The sequence below is a fragment of the Dermacentor silvarum genome, chromosome 11, assembly GCF_013339745.2.
Source record: "Dermacentor silvarum isolate Dsil-2018 chromosome 11, BIME_Dsil_1.4, whole genome shotgun sequence".
Taxonomy (NCBI): Eukaryota; Metazoa; Arthropoda; class Arachnida; order Ixodida; family Ixodidae; genus Dermacentor; species Dermacentor silvarum.
Window position 1 is genome coordinate 120,908,766 of NC_051164.1, and position 17,228 is coordinate 120,925,993.

Here is a 17,228-nt window from a genome sequence, read left to right on the forward strand (position 1 = left end):
GCAAGCCACAGCAGCCGAGGGTCGTCTGTATTTGATATCGGGCTCTTTTGGCCGCTGCCGGCATACGTGGTATCATGGATATCGAACCATCGTTTGATTGTCTTCTTAAAGTGAATGGTTGAACTTGCTTTGCTGAACACGTAGAGGGTAGAGTCACCGCCTGTGTTTTCTTGGAGGTGCTCAATAGCTGCAATTACTTGTGGAGAGAATGTTTGCACTGCCCGAAGGACATTCATCTTCTCCAGGTTTGTAGGGTAGACATGTTTCTTGGTTAGGTTTCTTGCCAGTTTGACTGTCATGTCCTTCTGGTGCTCGTACAGCTTTTGGACAAATATGCCAGAGATGTCCCCTACGCCGTCTGTCAGTTCTCGTTCAAGAAATTGACTCCGAACGTTTTTTAGTACGTGGCATGGGTCGAAGCTTAGGAAGATCACCCGATTGTCATCATGTGGATGCTCCACTACAGTCGATAGGCAGCCATTTCCCATCAGCTTAAACATTGTAGTATTGGCGGAATAATTGTCCGTCACAATGCGCACAATCAAAAATCCGCACGACTCAACAGCGTTGATCACTTCCTTAGTCCATGCAAACAGGTCTCTCCCGCTAAGTTGCTTAGTGAAATAGTACGAGCAGGGAATTCTGTAGGAGCTAGCGATGCCGTGAAGCACAAAACACAGGACCCTGTTTGCAAGGGTTTCCTTCGAGCCACCTGGTGTGTCACTGCTAGGCTTGTCTCTCAAGCCAAAGACTGCGTCCGATTTCCTATCGTATATGCATTTCGGCTTGATGCTAGCCTCGTCAATGATTAGCGTTGCCATATGCTGCTTAGAGCTGAGTAAGGAAGCTTCAAAAACCAGTCTTTCTCTCATCGCAGGACTCATCCCTGTCGTTGTCGGGCTTGGTCCCATGTACCGCTGCAGCGTGCACTTTGCTGGCAGTGTCAGCAGCTGGGATGTCCGAGCGTGATCGTACCCCTTAGGCGAAAGAAAGCGCCACACGACACACTCTCTGATTATCTCCTCTGGGTAGCACGGTCGCTTCTGCCCATAACTGTCTAGTTGATGAAGGAGAAAGATGGCCTTCTTTTCACCCTTTGCAGAATCAGCAACAACTTCTTTGACAGAAGCATGCCTCTTATTTTCCCGATAGAAAGCGTTTGCTTTCCTTGCAGCGTCCAGCTGCTGTTGGAGTTTGCTACACTTCGAACGGTGGTACGCAGCTTGTTTACGAAGCCTGCCGATAAGCGAAACATACGCACTTACTCGCTGGGCGTCTTTATTTGCCGTTTGAGTGCAGACACTATGTTTCTTGTCAGCGAAGTCGTCCTGCGATTCAGGAAGGTCGACCGCACCTTCTGGCTCCGCTTTTCGCTTACTTGGTTTTGGAGCAGGGACAGAACATCTAGATGCGGGCTCCTTACGAGGCTTCTTGGCACTCGGCACGAGGTAACTTGGGTACTCGTCGAACACTGTTGGCACAACACCAGGTAGAAGTTTCCTGATTCGGCACCCAGGCACGTAGTCAGTGGAGAGGAAATGCCGGCTACAAACGACAGTTGACGCCGTCTTGTCGTTGACAACCAAATTTTCCCTTGAAATGTTTTTCAGCCACTTAGCCACCAGTTCTGCATCACTCGGGAATTGATGAAAGGAAACGCCTTTAGTCCTACTTGACTGCGACTTACAGTGCGGTACGCAACAGTACACCATGGTCTCGCTGGCCGGTCCACAGCAACCGATTCACTGCTTCGCATTGCAAGGCATATCCCTTAGAATGCAAAAGCTACGAGTCAAAGGTGCTCAAATCACGACGTATCTGGCTAGCAGCATCCACTCTGTCGAACGATGCAGCACATGACATAAAAAGAGAATGTCAGGACGGCAGTAGCGCACCCAGGATCTCTGCCAGGGGGGGGGGGGGGTTGACAGTTCGCCAATACCGTCTAAGCAGCACTAATTTCGATTTCTTCACGGGAAATTGTCAAAAAAATGCGCTTTTGCGAGTGTGCAGACAATTGCGAGTGTGCAGACGAGTTGCAGTACTCAAATGCGTAAGGAAAGAAAAGGGGTTAAACAAAAGGGGGGGGGGGGGGTTAACAGTCTGCCTCAGGGGGGGGGGGGTTACAACCCCCGAATCCCCCCCCCCCCCCCCCGTGGGTGCGCCACTGCAGGACGGCATTAGCAAGAAGCTCCCAAAACTACAACTACAGCAGGGTCGCTGCGCCCTCACGCGGCGAGCCGTGACGTTACCCGCGGAGACGCGCTCCCATTGTGCCCGAAGCGATAGCGAAGGCCGTAAGGAAAGCGCGCGCGCCTCTCCAGTCCGGCCGTGGCCAGATGAAGCTAGGTAGCAAGCGACCTACAAAATTGATTACCACAGTTCGTGCTAATCATATCTTGAAGCGCACCGGAACACAGACGAACTTTCCCGACTCACCACCTTGTTGAATTACCACAGTGCTGGGGATCTGGATGTTTTTTTTTTTCTTTTTAGCGGTTCTACCTTTAGCCTAATTCATTCCATTGCGCTTCCTTTCGTGCAGTTGGACTCGTCCTCCACGTCTCCAGGCGGCGCGTTAATCGGCAACACCGGACCGGGTGCTTTCCTGTCTCGGACGCCCCCTAATTGCTCGCCGCGGCGCCTGGCGGCTGCCGACGAAACGTCTTCGGGTGGCGGCGGCTGCGACTTGAGTCCCGGCTGGAGCCCGCTGGGTCCCCGGCACGGTGTGCACCGCAGCCGATGCAGCACCGAGCGGCGCCGGAGGGAATCTCTGGCGTGCATGCCCCCGTCGGCAGCGCTGTCTGGCGGAAGCCACCAGTACCACCACTACCATCATGCCACGTCGCTGCTGCTGCATGGTGTGGGAATCGCCGGAGGTGGGCAGCTGGGGCAGCTGCTCAGCTCGTCGTGCACGGCATCCTTCTGCGCGGGAGCGCTGGCCACAGGCGAGTCTCTTAAATTATCGCTCGATGTCATTACACCAAAGGTGCGCGATGTACCAGATATAAAAGGTCAACTGCAGCAAAAATGTTTCGTCTCGTATAGATGGCTTGCACTGACGTCATTGTAGCCGCCATGTTGGTGCACCGACACGATGATAAGCTGGGTCCGTAACGTCACGTGAAAGCTTTCGATAAGATGGATTAAACTGAAGTGCTCGTAGTCGCCATGTTGGTGCACCCACACGGTGATAAGGTTTGTGCGTGACGTCACGTGAAAGCTATCAATAATGTTTTTAACTTGCTAAAACGATCGAGTTATACTTATTGTTTGCACTTGTTCATGAAACGTCTCATATGAAGCCTCCTGTGAGGCATGCACCGAAGTTGAGGAAGCAACAACCGTCCTTCGCTTAGTGCGTACTAGATGTCACCACGACACTGCGACGCATCGTTGCGACGAAGCCATCAGCTATCTCCGCTCGCCCTTAATCTTTGCACCCGCCGCAGATTACTCCCCTCCAAGATACGGCGCGTGGGCCGCGTATGCGCGCAGCCGCGCGGACAATCGTGCGCAGCCAAGGCCGGGCTAGAGGAGGAGATGCGCGTTCAACGCCCCCCCCCTTCCCTTCCACTCACCCTTGCGCGATCTGATCAGATTACCGCCGGATCTTCTCTTGCGGCGAATTTCCTGTTACGGCATATAAAACGTAACATAAAAAAACGCATCTCGCTCAACCATGAAAAACGAAGCGCGCTCGACGCCGCCGAAACAGGCGCTCCAGCATGTGATCCAACTTTACATGTCATTCAGGCTCCGGCGACAGGCGGCGCCACGGTATGTGCCCCGCGTGCGTGGTAGCAGCTAAATCACCTTTCCACGCGATCTTGATGGGCCGTCTGATTGCGACCGCGCTTGCTCGAGAGGCTGGGTGATGCGAAGGACACCTGGTGCTCTGTCCGCCCTCGGAGTTGGCGGAGTGTCGGGGTGTAGTCCCGGTGACGAGATCGCAACGCGCTTTGAACGTTGATTATATGGCGGATGAGAACTGGCGTTCGCCGCGAGGCAGTTCGCGTGCTGGCAGCGGCGCCACCAGAGCGCCAAGAGGCAGAGCCAGGACGGCGCCGGCGAATGTCTTCCAGGGCAGCACGTCTCGTAGGTGTAGCAGCGCCGGACTGGAGCCGCAACAAGGTGTGTGTGTGGACGAGCGCGAATGTGCGCGTCTGTCCGTACTTGCGTGTGTGTGTGCGCGCGCTTGCGTTTAGACAAAGTACGACGTTGGGCTATTTGGTGCATCGTAGCTGTCAGTGTCTGTGTGTCTGCCAACGGGTCTGTTGGCTTCGTGTAGTTGCAACTGACGAAAAAAAAAAAGAAAGATTACGCAGATCCAATCCACATGTTGGATCCCGAGAAGCGAATCTTTCGTGAAACGTTTAAATAAATACCATGCAACTGGTTATATGTTGCGCTGAGTTTTGCACCGAAGCGATATACTTGCCTGCCAGTGAAAACGGCAAGACGCGGAGACCCCTACCACGTGACCGCGCATTATACTCTTCTCGGAATCGGGCCCCCTTTACTATGCCTTTGTATCCAGGATCGGAGCGCCTACTAGAGCGGGCGTTGTGAAAATCTCGGCGCCGTGGATATCGGTTTTAAGTGAAACTTCCATTGGCACGTGCTTGCGACGAACGCTGTCCTTGTTTAGCGACCATTTACGCGCGTATGAGCATACGACCAAGTTGGACACATTTTTCGTTGGGTTGCACGACGTATTGAAGACGGCTGAACTGTGACGACGGAATGACCACAATTGAACGAAGGTGATGGAATGGAAGGAACGTGTACGCAGAGTGCCTGAAGGAATCTGCGTGCACAATTGTACCACGCCAAGTTAGTGCATCAAAAGCAAAAAGCACGTATTGTAAAAATGGCGCTCAAAACGCGTCTCACGCATCTTGAGACACCTATGGTGATTGGACCTGCGCAGCAGATTTGAATAACACGTGTAAAGTGTTTCAGTAAAACCTACGAGTTAGAAGACAGACTGCTTAGTGTTTGCTTACGATGTCCTTATGTGAGTTACAGTAAGTTACCTTACGCATAGTTGCCAAGATGACTGGATAGATGCTTTCCAAGTTTTCTCGCATAGCGTATGCATTCTGTAAACTTCCATTATTAGGTCCTTTTTATTTCGTTATGCAGCTGTTAGCTTTTCGACATTATTGAGATGCAATAAACGTTAAACTACATTTTACACTTATTTGTCACCTGAACGCGTTAGGAAAAGCAATCGCTCGTCTGCTAGCCACCCTTGTTTTCATTGCGTGACAGTGAATTGGCCTTTCTTTGGACGGAATGGGAAACTGGTCAAGCTATTTTATTTATCTCGTTGTTCATGTTTCATGATGAACAGAACTTGAAACACACCGGCACACAGACAAACGGTTACAGAAAAACAAGCAGGACAGTGCTTTACTCACAACTGAATTTTTTTTTTTTTTTTTATTGAACACAGGCTATGTAGGTAGCTGCACGATTTCTTGCGCATGCGCAGCAGGGCATAGATACAGACTTCAAGATCTGTTCAACATGAAATTAGCCAACTAGCCCGTCTCAGCATCTTGTTTTCATGGTGTGTACTTTTTTTTTTTTCTTAATTCATGCCATTCAAGTGCTTCGGTGTGCATGTACGCGCGTTGAAAAGACGGCATGGTAGCTCTTGCAAACTGCACGTTAGTAGGAGAGTCGAAATCCGGGCCAGTTCGTACATCATTTACACGAAAAACCAGTCGAAAAGACGAAGGACAAGAGAATTCGGCAATTTCCACCACAACGACTATTGGTGTGAAGTCGTTGTGGTGTGAATTCCTTTCTCGTCTCCTTCGTCTTTCTGGCTGGTTTTTCCTGTAAATTAAGTTAGTACTTCAGAATGTGTCTGGCGGTTCTTCTCCTTTCTGTTGTCTTGATAGGACACTAAAGTGAACCAATAAAGGAGTTATTACACGCCGACATTTGCTACGTCCTTCCTCTTTTTTTTTTGCGTTAAGTGAAGGTCGTGGATTCCGAGACAGAGAAAAGAAACTCTGGCGATCCTCGGAGCGCGGCCCTAAATAATTTACTAACATAGCTTTCTACGAACCAGCCTCGGTTTCGTTTCTCAAACGGTGTCTATGCCGTGACGTCATGGTGCGGAAGGAGGTCACATGGTAGGACCTCGTGACCACGCGGCCGGACCTCGTGACGTTTCGGCAATCGCTCCGGGTCGCTTGGTCGTCTTCTGTGCTAAGCCCCCTTTTTGTGCTGCTACTCCTTTCGAGATCCGATGTAGCGCTGTAGCAGTCGACCGAGCGAACTGGAGTGATATCCAGAACGTTGCAATGTCCTAACCACGTGACCCCTTTATTTGTCATGACGTCACGGCCTTTACACCCGTTTGGGAAGCGAAACCTAGACTGGTTCTTGGAAAGCTATTATAGTAAATTGTTTAAGGAGCGCTCTCAGGCTCGCCATTTTTTTACTGGGACCTGAGGATCCAGGGCCCTCGCTTAAAGAAATAAAATAAAAAGAAAAGATCAAAATGTTACTTCATTTCAACTGTATTAAAAACTACGCTGCTACATTACACTCTTATTGTGCGCGGTGGATTTGTAAGTAAAAAAAATATATGACGCAAGAGAAGAATAAAAAAACGAGACAGGTGACAACGACGCTTTGAAGAACCCGCACCAGCTCGACATGACGGCATAGAGTTTAATGGCATCCACTCTGGCCGAGCTAGCTTAGCGAACTACAAGACATATTTCATTGTATTCTAAGAAAAAGAGAGCAATAAAAAAAAAAAAAAAGACAACGACTCGAAAGCTTCTGCTGCGCCCTACGGCCAGGCGCCCCTCCAACGTACCAACATCACACTGACGTACCTGGCGCCGGATATTCGGCACGGAATTCAATAAACGGAAGTTTGGCCCTGATTCGCTCCTTTGTAGTAATCGACCCCCTGCAGAGAAATAAACGAATGTATAGACGATTTTATATTCGATTCGTGGGCGCCGCCATCTTGAGCTGTTACACAAACAATTTCTTAGTTTTATGAGAAGTTGGGTCACTTAACATGGTCATAAAACGCTGAACGCATTTATACAACTGTTTTCATGCTTGCTAATCGACTGTAGTACCGTAAACTTCGTTGTTAAAGGCAGAAAAGAAGCGTTATCAGCCCAATATGGCGGTACCTCAACGCTTCCGTAAAATGGTATATAGTTTCGACAGAATCAGTCTACATTGATTCAGTGTTCCTCTTTAGTTGTCGCGAAGTGGCGCTGCTCGCGATTAGAAGCTCATTTGCATTTCTTCATTTCTCGACTGCGCAGGGACGTCGGGGCAGTCGAATTTGGTCCGTATGCGAAGCTCGACCATGGGACAGTCGGCCCCAAACCTTTCCCTTGCTACAACGGTGAGTATCGCACGTGCTTAGTTTTTTCTGTCACCCTCCCTCTTTGCCTCCTTCATTATTGTGTGCGCTCCTGGCAACAGCATGGCAGCCATCGGCGCCTTGGGCCGGCCAGAGGACGCCACGGCGCTTTCACTTATCATTCCAGCGTCGCCGACGCCGGCCGATAGGGATGCGAAGAAAGTGAAACGACATTCCAGGCGACGACTCGTGCGTCATCGCTCGTCTGAGTGTCACGCATCGATATTTGTCGAACTGAAGCTCGTTTTCGCGCCTCTGATATCGGTCGCAAATGTGGCAATAGTCGGGCGAAGCATGCGCACTGCGACATTTTCGGATATCGTACGCTCATGAATACATCGATCAACCATCGGAGGTGTCACTGCGAATGCATACACGTTCTTATAAAAAGTGTGAGCGAACACGCCGACATTCGCGCGAGCGTCGGAGCTTCCGAAGCAATTTTGACACTCGGAAGCTGCAGACGGGCGAAAAACGGTGTCAATATCCGTCGTGCGAATCTTCGAGCTCTTAGAACCGAATACATTCTTCTTTCTGGGGTTTTGCGTGCCAAAACCAGTTCTGATTATGAGGCACGCCGTAGTGGAGGGCTCCGGATTAATTTTGACCACCTGGGGTTCTTTAACGTGCACTACAACGCAAGCACACGGGCGTTTTTGCATTTCGCCTGCATCGAAATGCGGCCGACGGGGCCGTGATTCGATCCCGCGACCTCGTGCTCAGCAGCGCAACGCCTTAGCTGACTGAGCCACCCCGACGGGTAGAACCGAATACAGTCGGAACTGTATATACTGAACCCACATATAACGAATTATCGTGTATAACGAACAGCAGTAAAATCCCCGTGAAAATTTTTCTATAAAATTTTTATTTTATATATCGAATTACCTATATATATCGAACTTTTTTGTGATCCCCTTCAGATTCGACATAGCCGGGTTTGACTGTACAAGCCGCCGCTACAACAGCACGAAGTCTACGCGTTTGCGCACGCTCTGGCGTGGGAACTTTTGACGAAGACCGTACTTGGCATCCCCTATTTTGCTTATGTGTTCAGGCGCTACGAGCAGCTTCAGCGCAAGGTGCCTGCAGGCACCGTGTGCCTCAAGCTTTTCACACTGACGTCATCGCCGGTCTTATATGGTGGAAGCATATCTCGTATAGGAGACGTCACGCGTTCACGGCGCCTCTAAGCCACTGTTCATCTCCAGGCAAGAGGTTGCACTACCTACCAAAAATGTTAGTAAAGCCGCGCATGACTGTACGACATGGTTGAGAAGGCCCACGAATTATGCGTTCTAACGCTGCCGAGGATTGACCATGGATTCGCTTTATATAACTTCAAGCGTGCCATGAAATGGGTGCGCGTATGTTGCTGTTCATTGGGTGGTCTCATTTCCGTCATGTGCGCCTCTAATCTCATTCCACATAGGTTACACTAAGTGGAGCATATTCCGCTTACATTATATGGAGCATTAGCGGAACGAGATTAGAGTGTCGTGGTGCGAGTCACTGCAGCAGATGATTGAAGTTTCTTGTAGTCAGTGGTAAGGCGTTACGATCGTGAATTAACTGCTAGAAAATGAGATGGCGTATGCCTAACCTTTTCTACGCGTTTGTTTGTGTTATCAGGCTAGCGTTGATATTCGTCATTGTTAGTGGACTCTAAAATGCGCGCCCGCCCTCCGCGACGTTATGGTTTATCGTGTTGGTTTTCTATAGCGTAACATCGATTCCCGCAGTGCGTGAAATTTGTACATTATTTTAAAAATATATGGGCTCAGAACGTGGCAGTGTTTTAGCTTTCCTGGCTTTTTTTTTTTTCGCTTTCTTTTGCTTATGTGAGATCGCTGGTACGTATAAGACGTATATGGCACGTATATATTCCTTGTGCGCTTCTGAGTTTACCTAGGTTTGAAGTCAGCTCCTGTTACGTCCATTTCTTTTCCAAGTTCGCGTCCTTCTTTGCGATGTTTATCCGTCACCATTTGTAGAGAGTTCATTTAGGCTGATTGATACATCTTGTGAAACTGCACTTTTTTTTGTTAGGGGCAGACAGAGTACTTGACGTCAATTTGACATTAATCGAGCATAAACGTTCGTTCACTGGTGGGACACCTTCGAACCTTTCGTTACACTATCGCGATTTCAAGTGCACACCAAAATTTGCGAACAGTCGAGGCATGGCATAACATTAAGAGCGGTAGCACGTGCGTAAGTCAGCTCTGTGTTATCTTACACAAATCATTGTCATACCTAAACAGTTATTTTTCGCCATTTCCCGCTCGCGTGTCCATGATTGACAGGTTGGCGCTGCCTTCCCTCGAGCATGCGCAGATACGTTTTGTGCATATCTTCCTTAGTTTCTGCCACTGTGCGACCTGTCAGTTTATAACAGGCATTTGTGTTATATTTTTCATTATACATGACTTCCGTTCTTGCACGTTGGCCTTTTAGTATCATCACCATAAGCCTATATTTATATCCACTACAGGACGAAGGCCTCTCTCTGCAATCTCCAATTACCCCTACAAATTACCCCTACAAATTACCCCTACGCCTGCAAATTTCCTAACTTCATCACCCCACCTAGTTTTCTGCCGTTCTCGACTGCGCTTCCCTTCTCTTGGTATCCATTCTGTAACTCTAATGGTCCACCGGTTATTCATCCTACGCATTACATGGCCTACCCAGCTCCATTTTTTCCTCCTAATGTCAATTAGAATATCGGCTATCCCCGTTTGCTCTCTAATCCACACCGCTCTCTTCCTGTCCCTTAACGTTAGGCCTAACATTTTTCGTTCCATCGCTCTTTGTGCGATCCTCAACTTATTCTCGAGATCCTTTGTTAACCTCCAAGTTTCTGCCTTTTAGTATAACATGAATCAACTTAGTATAACATGAATCAACTTTACCAACCCGGCCAGCTTGCAGCACTTGTGCGATTGAAGGGCAGAGCAGAACGAGGCCGGCCGTCGCTCTCTCGAGAGAAGCCTCCGTGGCGACCCCTGTCGGAGAAAGGGGAATCGATTAGCGGGAGAGCCTCTCGCTAATCGAGTTCGCTCCCTTCCTTTGTTTAGTGCGCCGCCGCAAAAGCTATAGTGATCAACTACACCTGGTCCCATCCGACTCCCACGCAGCGCAGCGAAATAAACGCCGCCGTAGCGAGTTTTAGAAATTCGCTGAAGGCGGCGCCATACAGGCCTGACCATTAAACCATAAGTGTGGAATCAGCGTGGCACTATACAGATGCACAGAATCCGAGTAGGCTTTTATTTTTATTGTTCTTCGAATAGTTTGTATTTCTAGCAGTATAGTTGCGTGCCAAGTTGCATAAACTAGTCTGCATATTTTAATTACTTGCGCGCAGAATGAAGTGGAAAGACTGAGTTTCTTTACTGCATGTTGCACATATCCGATGAAGCCACACCCAGCACTTTTGTTGGAATACAAACCTTAAGTCCTATTAGAAAACACATTGAAATTTCCACAAACAGTTGGAATTTTGAATCTGTTTTAGCCGTTTCACCACCACTGACAAATCTTACACCTGTCACACTTGAACACCAGCAAGCCTTTTAAGTTGAAGAACACAGTGACCCTGTACTTGGCGCATTACAGTCGAAACTGGCCGACCGCCATGCGATTACAATCAAAATCAATGTACTTACCTATACGACGTTGACGACTAATTACAGAAAGGTCTCAGGTGGGCGGGCTTTTCCCGTTGCGCGTCGGCAATTACTCCGTCGTGACCGCTTCCCTTCAACCGGGGTTATAGCGCGCGAGAGGATTGACGGCGGACGATAGGGGCGAGTCGGTGTTACGTACCGTTCCCGTAGCTTGCTCGCGGGACCCGTGTGTAGTCTTCGCCGCACTGCACGCATTTGGCGAGACGCTAGCGCAGGAGGCGCTTAAGCCTTTTCCGCACAACAGCAGCACGCGTCCGCTCAATCGCTGCTCGTCCTGATGGGAGCGGGACCTTATACGCGTGCCACGCGTGTCGAAACGCGCGCTGTACGCCGACATTGTCATCGAGTACTCGTTGCATTTGTTATTTTTCTTTGTGAACTTCCTCTCTCGTGTCATTGGCGTAAGTGCCGTAGGTTGCTAAGGAGCTCTGAGGCAACGTTCGGCACTCCGCGCTTCTGAGGAACTGCTCTTCATGCCTGCTTCTTCGTGTTCCTTGTCATCTTGTTATTGCACCTCTTCTTGCTTTTCCTTTGATTTTCGGAAGACTTGTCTGCCATTGCCGGTGCGCTCTATCAATTCTTCTATCGAGGACCACGACGCGTTCCTTCGGAAAACCGTGGCAACGTCCGTATGTGCGCTGAGTGAAGAAAGCCTGGACGGCGGGCGCAAACACACACACGCACACGCAGACGCGAGTACGCAGACACTGGCAGTCGTGTTATATATCTCCTTTATTTTTGTGTACGTGTGTCCGTTCAGGCCTGTCGTCCACGGGTTGTGTCGTTGTAAGGAACGAAGCGACTGCGCGTCCGCCGGTAGCGGTTTATTGAACCGACTGCTCAAAGATGGCGCTAGCGCGAGCCTTTTTCTCACGCGTTCTCTCCTCTTCGTCGTCTTCAGTTTTCATCACACTCCCGCGGCCGCGCTGCACGTGTGCGCCTCCAGGAGGTAAAGCCGCTGTATGGGACGTCGCACTTGCTGGCCGTTCGATAGTAGTATCAGGAAGGACCGCGCAATACCGTCTCTTCCTTGAAACGCCTTAACGACGCGGCCCATCTTCCATGCCATAGGCGGAGTGTTTATGTCCTCGACGACGACAAGATCGTCGGGCTTTAAGTTCGATGACGGCACAGGCTTGCTGTGGTGAGCAGAGCGCAGGAAAAGAAGGTATTCCTTCTTCCACTGCTTCCAAAGCCTGCGAAGCAGCTGTTCCCGATGCCGAGCTCGTCGTCGAAGGTCAGGCGCGTCAGCAATAAGAGCGGGGTTTTCTTGTTCTGTTGGCAAAGTGACGAGACGCTTGCCGACTAAGAAGTGTGAGGGCGTCAAAACTTCTGCGGATGTGACGTCATCCTCCAAGTAGGTGAGCGGACGGCAGTTAACTGCCGCCTCAACTTCAGCAAGCACGGTGAGTAGCTCGTTGTAGCTCAAGCTGCTCCGTCCCAGGCAACGCTTCAGTGCATCCTTAATTGTGCGGATTACACGCTCCCAGAAGCCTCCCCACCACGGCGCACATTCAGCAATAAAGCGCCATTGGATTCGGTGAGAGCTGGCATAGTCTTGAACGTTGTCTTTGACAGGGGAGCACAAATGCTTGGCGCTGCAGCGGAATGTTTTCGCGTTGTCAGAGTGCACGATAGCAGGAATTCCACGTCGTGCTGCAAAGCGTCTGAAGGCTAGCAAAAATGCTTGCGCTGTCATATCTGTGGTGAGCTCCAGGTGTACTGCCCTCGTCACAGCACAAGAAAAAACAACGATGTACACTTTTACAGTGGATGGTAATTCAGCACGACAATAGAGTGGCCCGCAGAAGTCAATTCCCACCACTTCAAACGGTGTTGCTTCACTAATTCTTTCCCTTGGCAAGGGTGCTACAGGGGCAGCTTCGGGAAGTAGGCGCCGTCGGCGGCATGCTAAGCACGCTTTCAGAACGCGCTTCACTGTGCGACGCCCCTTGAGGATCCAAAAGCGTTCCCGAAGGTCCAGGAGGGTGAGCTGAACTCCTCCATGTAGGAGCCTTACGTGTGTTGCATCAACCAAGAGGTCGGTGAACCGGTGATCTGAAGGAAGCAAGATCGGATGCTTCAATTCCTCTCGGTCGTTAAGCTGCTGCAGTCGGCCTCCTACACGAAGTAGTCTGTCACGGTCGAGAAACGGCTGTAGCGTCAGCACACTGGAGGTGTTGGGAACTCGTTGTTCTTCCTCCAAGGCCTTGACTTCGATTGCGAATGCGGAGTGTTGGACATGCCTCAACCAATACATCTCCGCCTGGTGCAACTCTGACGCCGTAAGTGGTCCGGTACAAGATGGCATGTTCTGCGAAGCGTTCCGACGAAACCGCATGATCCAAGCCGTTACTCGCAGTAATCGGGAGAGGCGTCCAAAGCTTGCAACCTCAAGCAATGGCTCGTGTGGGGGCGACGAGAGTACCACTACTGCGGTGGGGCAAGCGGATATCTCTTCACTGGTCTCGCTAGAAAGGGCCTCCGGTGAAGGAGCAGAACAAATATTCGCAGGCCATTGCAAATGGGGCTGTGACAACCACGTAGGACCGGTCCACCAGCAAAACTTGCGCGTCAATAACTGGGCTGCTACTCCACGCGTGAGCAAATCTGCTGGGTTGTCGGTGCCTGCACAGTGCCTCCAAGAATACCCCGAAGTCAAGCGTTGGATTTCGAGAACACGGTTTCTCACGAAAGTCTCCCAACGTCTCGCGTCAGCAGCAATCCAGTGTAGGGCTATCGATGAGTCGCTCCAAAACACGCCCTGACAGCTGGATGTCTCTGGAATTCCTCGGAGGTAGTTCCAAAGCCTGGCAGCCAACAGGCACGCAAGCAGCTCTAGGCGTGGCAGCGAGGTAGTCTTCAGCGGTGCGACCCTGCACTTGCTCATGAGCAGCTGAACCTTAACTGTTCCTCCTCTGATCTCGTAGCGCATGTAGACGGCTACGCCGTATGCCAGTGGGCTTGCATCGCAGAACAGGTGAAGTTCAAACGGTGAAATCTGTCGCGGATTGTGACAGATGACGCAGCGTGGAATTCGCAGCGAGGAGAGCGTTGGTAGTTCGGATGTCCAGCCTTCCCACTGTTTCTCGACGTCTTCCGGTAATGGCTCATCCCACGGTGAGTTCCTACGCCACAGCTGCTGGAACAATAATTTCGCTCGAATGATGAACGGAGCCATAAGACCTAAAGGATCATAGATTCTTGCGAATGACTGCAGAATGGTGCGTTTCGTGGCTGAGTGCGCAGCGACATACTCGGAAACGGCTTTGGTGGTAAGCACGATATCGTCAGCTTCGCGGTCCCATACTAAGCCAAGCAGCTTTGTTGTTGCTTTGGCTTCTCCAATGGTGTCGAGAGAAGTGTTGTCCTTCAGGAATTGATGGCAAAGAACGCTGGAGTTGGAGCACCACTTTCTCAACTCCATACTTGCATCTGCTAAGATGGCTAATGCAGCACGGTAGATTTCGAGGGCCTCTTCTTCAGTGGAAGCTCCTATGACGAGGTCGTCCACGTAGAATGATGTCTTTAGGCGTGTAGCTATTATTGGCTGAGCCCTTTTCCACATTTCGAAGTGATGCTGCAAAGTAGCAGATAGAAGGAAAGGGCTAGACGACGCTCCGAAGGGCACACGAGTCATTCGCCATTCGACGATGGAAGGTATTTTCCCCTCGTCGCCGGGCAGTCGGTCAACCCATAGAAAGCGGAGAGCGTCGCGGTCTTCAGGTCGGATTGAAATTTGAAGGAAAGCCTTCCGGATGTCCGCTGTCAGGATAATTGGGTTCATCCTGAACTGTACAAGCAGTTGCAAGAGCTCGGCACCAAGTTTCACCCCTTTGTCCAAGATATCGTTGAGCGATGACTCGCCCCGTTCATGGGAAGAGGCGTCAAACACTACGCGTATCTTCGTAGTGATAGCTTCCCGACGGATGACTGCATGGTGCGGAAGGTAGTAAACCGTCGCTTCGGGTTCTCGAGAGGTGTCGACACGTTCGGCGTGACCTTCTTTGAAGTACTCACTGATGGTGCGGTCATACTCCTGGAGTAGCTCCTGTTGTCCGTCGAAGCGCTGAAGCTGGCGTCTGAGCCGGTTTTCGGCGACACTTCGATTGGTGCTAGTCAGTCTTCCCTGGTGCCTTATCATCAGAGGAACCACGTAACGTCCAGCTTCCTTGTGCACGTACTGTGTGAACTGAGTCATTGCCGTTTGGTCACAAACTCCAGCGGTATCCTGAGGGTCGGTTATCCCTATTGCATCGAGTCGCCACATCTCCGTCGGGTCAGCAATGTCAGGTTCGGCTTGCCCATTCCGCTCACACGCAAGGAATAGGGCAGATGCGCTGCAGTTCCAATTAGGCAAGGCATTGGCGGGCCTTACTGGGTAGACGCCTTGCACTAGCCAACCGAAGACCGTCTCAACCGCGCATAGATCGCTGCGTAGACGTTCTATTCTTCCGGTCACTATGCGCCAATAGCAATCTGATCCTATAAGGACACTGATTGTCGGTATCGGCCGATCGCCCAGTCGATTATCATCTGCGACAAACATCTTGCGTTCACGCAACTGTGCGAGGAGATCTGGTCCGATGGCTGGAGTCTTCACGGTGCAGACTTCCGGTACCTCCAACGCATCTACGGTGACGCTACGTGAGTCGAACCGACTATGAAGTTCGAGCTTGACACTTCGACAGCTGTAAGGGCGGGAACACTTAGAAGTGCCAAACGTCCAGAGAGAGAGGTCTTCTGTCCCGAGGGAAGGCAGGTCGAGCCTTTTGGACAGGTCGCGTCGAATAAAGGTTCTCTGGCTGCCGGTGTCAAGCAGTAGTCGAACTAACACGGAATTGTGTTTTCCGGACGCCCAAACTGTGGCCGTTTGCATCAAGACAGGTGCAGACATATCACTACTAGCTGGAGCACTTGTCACTGGCGGCTTGACACTTTTCGTTGGATCATGGTGGACAAGTGGATCCCTGCTCTCCGGAGACGGGTAGTTGCGATCTTGGTTCCATATGGCGCAAAGTACGGAAAGGTGACGTTTCGAGCATAACTTGCACTTGATCCACGCGGCGTTGCGGCACATTCGTGCTACATGGCCCTCTCTGCCACATTTAAAACAACAGTTCTTTCCAGCAAGCCGGCGTCTGATCTCGTGGGCTGACAAAGTGGCGTGGCAGTCCTTTATGGTGTGGTCACGGTCATCACACAGTACACAGCAGGGATGCTCGTTCGATGCTGATCCTGCGGCCAAGGCTAATGCTGACGGTACCGGCGGTGGTAGACAAGGTCGGCACCGCCCTTGTCCCGCGGAGGTAGTTTTCGGTAGGCACCTTGAACGGGAGGCGTGGCTCTCTTCTCTGCTCTCGACTTGCACCTGCAGGAACTTCATGACCTTTCTCACCTCCTCTTGCCGCGACCTCGGAGTAGCCCCGTCATCGGGCTCAGTCTCCTTCATGCGTTGACGGTAGAGAATAGCGATATCTTCGGGAAGCGATCGCATAAGAACGCGATGAAGGATGACCGCGTATTCTGACGCTGGAACGCCGAGGCTGTCGAGGCAGCTTGTACGAAAGTGCACCTCTTCGTAGAGTTCCCGCAGCTGCGATACTTGAGAAGAGCGATCAATGGGCGCAATGGCAAGTAACAGTCGATGTGGTCGTCAACGAGGGCGGTATGACGGCCGAACCTCTCTTGGAGCAATTTCACTGCTACAGCGTAGTTCGCTTCCGCCAGACGCACACCTTCGATTGCACGCTTCGCTGTTCCGGTTAAGTATGATCTTAAGTACGAAAATTTCTCGATGTCGGACAGCTCGCGGTTGTTATGGATCGTGGCCTCGAAATGTTCCCAGAAGCCCTGCCACTCGCGAAGTTCACCGGAGAAAACGGGTACCTGTAGTTTCGGTAGGGCAACTCGGTGTAACGGTGCTCGGGAACTTGCTTGAGTGGAGACGCCTTGGGTGGCGGTGTCGCTCAGAACGCTCTGTGTGGCGCTGTCTCCGGCTCTTGCAGCAGAATTCAGAATGAAGCGGACCCGGCTCATGGTGTTGCGGATCTTGTCGTGGTACTCCAGAGCGACGGTGGCTTCCGCCTCATACTCGTCACCATCGTCCATGAGGTCGG

At 51.0% G+C, this 17,228-nt stretch overlaps 1 protein-coding gene across 1 annotated transcript; it reads left to right on the forward strand.

The window, feature by feature from the left end:
- The first annotated feature begins 342 nt into the window (after positions 1-342).
- On the forward strand, positions 343-7,566 carry LOC119432865 (uncharacterized). The gene is made up of 4 exons (XM_049658428.1): positions 343-360; positions 2,546-2,948; positions 7,317-7,399; positions 7,480-7,566. Exons 1-4 carry the CDS (start codon positions 343-345, stop codon positions 7,564-7,566), a joined length of 591 nt encoding a protein of 196 aa, XP_049514385.1.
- The last annotated feature ends 9,662 nt before the right edge of the window (positions 7,567-17,228 follow it).